The 8,172-nt window shown below is 54.6% G+C and overlaps 1 protein-coding gene across 1 annotated transcript in view; it reads right to left on the bottom strand.

Annotated features, from left to right (window-relative positions):
* Nucleotides 1-8,172, bottom strand: part of HSPA12A (heat shock protein family A (Hsp70) member 12A) — a 163,073-nt gene that overhangs the window by 31,359 nt on the left and 123,542 nt on the right. The window contains exons 3-4 of the mRNA XM_045291412.1: nt 2,745-2,830; nt 1,883-2,010 (exon numbers count right to left, since the gene is read on the bottom strand). Coding sequence (XP_045147347.1) covers nt 1,883-2,010; nt 2,745-2,830 — 214 coding nt within the window. The remainder of the gene's footprint in view (nt 1-1,882; nt 2,011-2,744; nt 2,831-8,172) is intronic.

Below are 8,172 nucleotides of genomic sequence, written 5' to 3'. Positions count from 1 at the left end.
GCATACCCTGAGGCCTCTTAGGACAAGGGTCGCAGGGCCGAGCCTCATCTGGCATTCATGAGGAGAAGCAGGGGGGCTTCCACCAAGATTAGGGTGTAGATCACTTTCATCATGACTTGCACTTTGCAAAAATACCTAAAGCCGGGCTCTGGGAGCCACAGTTCACTAGTACGCTTATGCAATTGCAAAGCCAGTTAGCATGGATTTTCAGAACTATGCCTTGAAATGGAAATTTGCAGGATACAACTCTGCCTGCCGAGGCATTGAAGGGCAGCACCATTGCAGGAAGGCCTTGGGCCAGACTGGGGGCGTCAATCACTGGTGGTGGGGTCGGTCAGGTATCTTCATGCATTATCAGCCCAGAGTGTAAGATAGATTTGAAAGGGTGTGGACAGCCTGTGTGCATTGTGGGAAGGGAGTGTCCCAGGAGACCTGGGTGGGCACTTTGCCTTTCAAGTCTTCCCAGCTGCAGGGCACCTTTCTGCTTCTGGCAGCCACCACTCAGGACTTCTCTTCCTGAGCAAGAATGATAACCTTCCCTACCACTCATCTGCACTTGAAGGGCACCCTGGGTAATACATCCTAGCTAATACCTACACTTAGCTGCCACCGGAAAGGTTGAAGGCGGGGGGGGCGCCCCAACCCATAGCCCCACCCCCACCCTCAAGTCCCGAGAGACACCTTAAAGGAAAATCTTGGCATTCTATTTCTGAAAAGAAACAAAAAAAATCAATCATTCAAAACTTTTCATTCAAAACCCTATGGAGTCCATCCAACACCTAACAATGGGTCTCCCTTCACCTGGAGTGACAGAGGAGATAGAAGAGCTGGCATGGAGGTGGATAGGAACGAGGAGGGAGATAGGAATCTATGGCTGAGTGCTCTATGCACACCGCCTCTTTTGCCTGGAACCCAGAAGAACGGATGGTGCCGGTGGGTGGTGCACCTGGGTTGGCCCAATCTAGGCCAGGTGGGCTTAATTTAGCCAATGGGGTCAACCAGCACTGTTGACAACGCCTCCCAGCGGAAAGCCCTAAAAAGCCAGTGCCCTGTGGGTGCCTGTGTTCAGTTACTATAACGCCTGAAATGTCTTCTATCCTTTATAAAAACCCACTTGGCTCACAAATCAGGGTTCAGCATGAGTTCTTCCTTGTGCGAAGCCAACAACAGAGGTAATTCCCATCCAAGGAATCTAACAATTCCATGGGACCCTTTGGGGGCAGGGGGTGGATGCTACTGAGGAAGGAGCAACCCAGAGACAGAAGGTGAGGAGGGTGACACAGTCAATGGCTGCCGTCAACGTCACGGCACTGGACGTGTGAGAACCATGGGACTGGAGTATGTCTGGATGTGTGTGTTCTTCTCAACAATAACAAGATAAACAAAACAGTGGGGGGGGGGATACAATTGAGCACTCTTCTACATGGACGCACACACACATGAATGGGAATAAATGCGACAGGAGCGGCGAACTCTCCTGTAATTTGGGGACGTGCCCTGAGAGGCAGATCCCAGGTGCACAGATAAGGACCTGGAGGAGGGCAGGTTTAATCACTACCTAAGGTCACATAGAAAGGGGCTGGGCCGGTGCTGGCTGGGTCTCCTCCACCACAGACAAGCTCTGGTCAGAGCCCCTCCTCCTGGCGGCACCAGGAACCACTGCAGGGGGAGCAGGCTGTCAGCAGGAGCAGGGTTCAAGCATACCACTGCCCGTGCCCCATCCCAGACCAACTACACCAAAGGTCAGCCAGATTTCCCCAGACCAGGGACCTGGTGTCCAAAGAGGCAGGGTGAATTTGGGCCATGCTGGGCCTGAGCCCTGTCTCCTGCTGGGTGTTCATTGCCTAAGGCCCCTCCCGAGTCTTCCCGCCCACAGCATCACCTCATCACGTGGATGCATTCTGGCTCCTTGGCGAAGCTGTAGGCGTAGCCACTGGACGTGGTCCCAAAGTCAATGGCGACCACCACGAGAAATGTCTGCTCCTCAGTGACGTTTGAGTCTGTGTCGTTCTGCAGGGAAAAAGCGTGAGGCCAGGATGAGGCTGGGAGAGGCGCTGATCCTGGCTTCCAGGGACATGTCCCTGCCGGCCAGGCATCCTTGCTCAATAGACATGGCATCCCAGCTACAGGGAGTCTGTCCCTGGGGACGGGCCCAGCTGGCCCCAACCCCAACCTGAGTTATTAGACGGGAGGTGTCCCTGGTCTGGGGGCAGCTGCCCAGCCTGAGTGGAAGGTCGGGCCCACTAGGGAGGACACCTGCCTGCAGTTCGCCCACTTTAACCTCACACACTTAGAGACTCAGCCCTCCACATGGTGACACAGGTGACTTGCTCCACCCGCTACCAATGGCTCACAGCTGATGCTGCTGAACAGAAGAAGCAGCTGCTGAAGTGAACGTCCCCCCTGGGGTGTCATGGTTACATGTTGGGCTACGAGCCGCAAGGTCTAGAGTTTGCAACCACCAGGTGCTCCTCAGGAAAAAGCGTTACAGTCTCAGAAACCCCCCGGGGGCAGTTCTACCCTGTCCTGTAGGGTCATTAGGAGTCAAAATGGACTCACTAGCAGTGCGTGTGAGTCTGTAACACTGGGAACCTCTGTGAGTCAAGTCTAGCTCACAGCCATGAGTGTTGTTAGCATGGATGGCAGGAACACTGCTTGATTATCTGATTGTTCTATCAAAGTAGTCAGCACAGCCCCCTCCCAGCCACACACACCACACACACACACACACACACACATCTTACCACGATATGGGAAGGGGACAGAGGCGTTATTCCCGTGTCTCCCAGACTCCGGGCTGGAGATGAATATGCAGAAGTGGGAGCCGTTTCTGAAAGAAAGGACAAGTACACTCCTTAGAGGTGGCACCCACTGACTCCCCAAAAACAGGAATGGGGAGGCCAGTGGCTTTGCCTGAGAAGTCGCTAAGGTGGTGGGCGAGGCGGAAGCCCACCATCAAGGCAGGGGCCCTGCCCAGCACCCCTTGTGTTTGTATTTGGTAGTTCAAACAGGACCACGCCCTCCTTGGCTCCAGCCCTGGGCTAAGCAGGAGGCGTGGCTCCAGGTGAGACCTCTGTGGAGTCGATCCCTAACTTGGGTGCCCTGAGGGACCTGTGTCCACCTGCAAGTCGGAGCAAGTGTTTGTGTGCATTTTCAGGGAGGAGGCGCCACAGCCCTCAGCTTCCCAAAAAACAGTGAGACTCCCAGGTGACTACCTCCACTGGTGGTTCGGCGGCCCAAATTCTCCCAGGCCATGCAGAAGACCCGGGGTTGATTCCCAGCCAGCGCTTGTCACAGGCGGCCACCACCTGTCCGCCAATGAGGGAGTGGAGCTGCTTGGTACTCTGACACTGAGCACGTTTCAGCAGGGCTTCCAGACTAAGACAGGCTACAAAGAATGGCCTGGTAAGCTCCTTCCAAAGCCAGCCAATGGAAATGCTCAGGATCACAACCATCTGATCTCCCCGGGATCCTAGGGACGGTGTTGGATCAGACGGCGTTTTGCTCCATCCTGCGCTGGGTTGCGGTGAGGTGGTGGCAAACTTGATGGCAGCTAACAACGTTTCTAAGCAAGTAGGCTACAGGCCGGACTTCCAGAAGAGCTTCCTTAACTGATGGGCCCATCATTGCTTCCTCTGACCCTTGGCACAGGGACACCCACCACCACCACCCCTCAGCCCCTGCCTGGTGAGCTCATCACCCTACAGCGAGACAGAGCTTCACGACATTAAGGAAACACCAGCAAAAAGACCTCTCTGGATGGGCATTTCTGGGCCCCACAGACAGAGCCCGGCAACAGACACAAGATCACACTGGAGCAGGGCCACCCGCCAGCAGCAGGCAGCTCTGGTGGTGGCTGGCCCCGCTGCCCTTACAATTACTCAGCAACAGACTCTAGTGCTAGATGTCTACCAGAGCATGGTGGCATTCCCCCGGGGATCAGCACCCAAGAAGATGTCACACCCTCCCCAGCCAGGGCTGGAGAGCTCCCAGAGGGCCAGGACAGCAGTGCTGGCTGAGCTGTGACAACACGCTGGTCTCACGGCAGAGACTACAGGGTGTCCGCAAACACCAGACCCTGGAAGGGGGGATCCCCAAACCTGCTCTTTTTGGTGCACATCCTAATCCCTGGCCTGGGGAGGTTGGGGGAAGCGTGCTTGTTAAAGAAGGAAGCCGATTGATGCAATGGTTAATGGCCTGATGGCTCACCAAAGAGGGTTTGACCCCACCAGCCATCCACGGGGAAGACGGTGGCCGTCTGTTATAACACAGACTTCAGCCTCGGGAACCGTGCCCTGTCGGGTTGAGGAGAGACAGAACAACGGACGCCACCCAGCAACAATTTGCTGAAAGAATATTGGTGGATCGATGCCTGACTCCTCCTGGGGGGATCTCCAGGTGGTCCCACCTGCTCCTGCTGCTCAACCACTGGGATGAACCCTGGGCTCTTGCTGACTTTCCTTCTGCCGGGTAAAGACAGCAGTCATCCTGTTGCTATGGTGTTAGGTGCTACGAGGTCAGTTCCGGCCCATCGTGGCCGATGCCCAACAGAACACACACTGCCTGGTGCTGAGCCATCTTCCCAAGTGTTCCGATGCCTGAGCCCCCTGCTGCATCATCCTAGCGCGTAGTAAATGGGCTGAAGCAGTGAAATGAGTCGTTGCAGAGCAGAGGCGAAGCTTTTCATCCATGCAACCTCCTCCCCTCTCTCTGCCGATGGTCCCTCTCCTGGTGAGGTTGATTCCAACCTCTGGCAGAGAGGTGCAGAGCCAGGTAATTCGTGGGCAAAAATTCAGCTTGCTCATCTGAGAGGGGGAGTGCTTTCCAATTTCTGTTAGCATCACAGCTCCTGAAAGGAGAACTGGAGAAAATTCTGGCTCCAGGAGGCACTGCTAGGTGCCACCGAGTCAGTACTGAGTCATAGCGACCCTCCTCTGTACAGGAGAATGAAGCACTGCTCCGTCTGCACCACCCTCCCAGCTGCTGTTAGGCCGGAGCCTGCTGTGCCAGTCCGTCTCGCCAAGGGTCTTCCTCTTGTTCGCTGCCCTTCCCCTATCTCAAGCAGGAGTCCCCAGGTGGCACAGATGGTTAAGCGCTAGATGACTAATGCAAAGGCTGCTGGTGGAAACCCACCCAGACGTACCTCAGAAGTAAGGTCTGGTGGTTTGCATCCAAAAGGTCACAGTCATGGAGTGTCGTTCTATTCCACACACGCAGGGTCACCACAGGCTGGAGTGGATTCAACAGTGACCAACAGCCATCTGGACCCGTCTGCTAAGCCCCAGTGGTTCCACTCTTGCAAGCTACCAGCACAAGGGCACCTCTTTCTATAACAGCAGGGGGATTAGGCCTCTCTACTAGAGGGTGCTGTCAGATGGTCCCTCCACCTGTTGACAAGAGGACCCCCAGACCAAGGCCCCTGGGGCAGCCCGTGGAGAGATGGCAGCCAGAAGAGCAGGGAGCATCCTCTCCCCACCTGCTACCTGAAAGGCCTGCAGCCACGGGGCCACACTCGCACAGACGGCCTTGGGAGAAAGCACATGTCTAATTGCCCAGGAAATCTGGTGCTGGCAATTAGCAAACAAGCTATTATCTGCAGACACGCCACTCACACCGCTGCCCGCTTGGTTCTAATTATCCCATCATTCAGTCCAGCTCCAAGCAGGTCCCTGGATCCGTCCCACTGACTTCCAACGGAGCATGAGCCAGGCCACACGCTGAGCACATGCCTTGGGCCCCAGGGAATTCCTGGACACTCGAGGGCAAGAACCAAGAATGTGGGGGCTCTCCCAGCTCCACCCTCCCCCATTCCATCTGGTATGGTAATAAATCCATCACTGGGCTGGCTCAAAACTCAGGCAGGCCCAGGAGCAGTGGAACTCCACCGACTTTCTCCAACCCAAGTTGAAATTCAGCCACACTGCGCAAGGCTTTCACGGATCTGCATACACGGTACGGAGGAGTGACATTTTTCTAATATAGATACATGCATCTCACGCACACCCACACGCCTATCTCTATATATGCCAAAGCACAGATAATCCACCACTTACTGTCCATCAACTCAGCACTTAGTTCTGGTGTGTGCCGTAGTCCCCACCCAAACCCAGGACCAGCAAGTCTCTTCCAACGACTAGTCACCCCGGCCTACGCTCCTGAACTGATTGGACTGTTGCCTCCTTTTCTAACATAATAATGACTCAAGGCACCCCTGGCATTAAAGGCTGCTGTAGTATATCCCACAATCCAGGATGTGCTTTTGCCCCCTCCTGGGGTCGTTCTGGGGCCCCTAGGGGGCAGTAGCGTTCACTTTGGGAAACGCCACTCTCCAGTTTTCTGAGGCTGTGCATTCTCACTGCCTGCAGAGCAGCGAGTGGGTCTGAACCACCGACCTCGCAGTGAGCCGCCCAACGCTTACCCAACAGTACCACCCGGGCTCCCGTGGTGTGGGTGAAGACTCTTTAAAAGACCATGGCCTGCCAGAGGGACCATCAAATCTGTCACGGGAGAGGCTCCTTAGACAGACAGAAAGTTCCTCAGGATCAAGGATGGTGAGACTCTGGTCTCACGTACTTTGGAGACGACGTTGTACTTGGTAAAGCGGAGGGTTGGCTCCTCGACCAGATGGACTCGCACAGCGGCTACGGCAAGGGGCCCCAACGTAAGAGCAAGCGTGAAGATGGTGCGTTCTGCTGTGCGCAGGGTCGCTGTGAGGCAGAGACCACCCGATGGCTCCCAACAATAGCAACACTCCCAACCACCCTGGCGTCATTCCTATCACGGGAAATGATCTGAAATGACGCGCGAAGGGCCAATGGAATGTCATCGATGAATCCACTGATTCCTGATGATCTCCTTGGTGCTTCCTGTTAACAGATGGCAGTAAGAACTGATATATGGAAGGGATATACCGTACATACTCGTGTATAAGCCGAGTTTTTCAGCACATCTTTTAACGCAGTTTTTGTGGTAAAATTAGGTGCTTCAGCTGATATTCGGGTTGGCTTATACACAAGTATACACGGTATATGTTCAAGGTAAGATGCTCTGTGTCCTGCCTACCAAAGACACCCAGCCGCAGTAAGGAATTCCCCAGAGCACACACGGTGGCACTTGTATAAAACAAGTAACAGCAGCGCCTGGCCCATGGCTGCTTCCTCCTTGCTGATGCTCAGCACACACAGTTGGCCAAGGCCCTCTGTGGAACAAGACTGCGGGGCAAAGCCTCCACCCCACCCCCACCCTGGATCCGTAGGCTAGGAAGCCAAACAAAGGAAAAGCCAAAGCTGTTCTGGGGAGGAAGGAAAGGTCCTTCCTTGTAAAAGAGATCCTAGTGAAATGTTTTCACAGCAGAGCTGAGGGCTCTGGGAATTTTAAGAATGTCTGACCCTGTTGCTGTAGCAAGATTCAGTGAAGAGCACCCTTAGCACCTTCCGGTTCAAGCGCCAGCCACGTTGGCCAGGAACCAACGATGATGATGTGGCCTCGATGACGCCACAGCACTGAATCAGAAAAACGCCCAACATTTCGAGGCGCATCGGCCCTAAGACTGCAGAGAGATCCAGAGCGGAAGCAGGAGAGGACGGTGTCCCTGAAGGCGGCTGAGGAGCAGACAGACGTGAGATCGGCAAGTCTCTGTCCTTAAACTCAAACCAAACTCACTGCCCCCAGTCAATGGGGGCTCGTAGCAAGCCCACGGGACAGGGTAGACTCGCCCCTGCGAGTTTCCGAAACTCGAATCTTTACAGGAGAAAGCCCCCAGGGCTCCTTGAGGTCACCAAATGGCATCCTGTGTTATGTATTTGATGCACAGAAAACCCTTGATAGTAGCTGTTTGGTCGTCACCCGCCGTCAAGTTGGCACCAACTCCTGGTGACAGCCGTGTGCAACCCTCAGGGGACCGGACCACTGAGCCCATAGACGTCCCTGACTGATTTTCAGAAGTAGGAAGCCAGCCCTTTCTTCTTCATTTGTCTTCGTCTGGAAGTCCCACTAAAACCTCTTCAACATCATGGGAACACTCAAGTCACCATGGCAACAGATGGATGGTGGCTGCATTTAGGCGCATTGGCTGGGAATGGGGCCCAAAAAACCAGAATCCTACCATTGAATGAGCAATGTTCACTTAGTTAATACAGTGAAACTAAAAGTAAATGGGTGGAATGTTCATAG

The sequence above is a fragment of the Echinops telfairi genome, unplaced genomic scaffold (assembly GCF_000313985.2).
Source record: "Echinops telfairi isolate 266 unplaced genomic scaffold, ASM31398v2 ScPeMD7_70;HRSCAF=299, whole genome shotgun sequence".
Lineage (NCBI taxonomy): Eukaryota > Metazoa > Chordata > Mammalia > Afrosoricida > Tenrecidae > Echinops > Echinops telfairi.
This window is presented reverse-complemented; position numbering and strand designations above follow the sequence as displayed.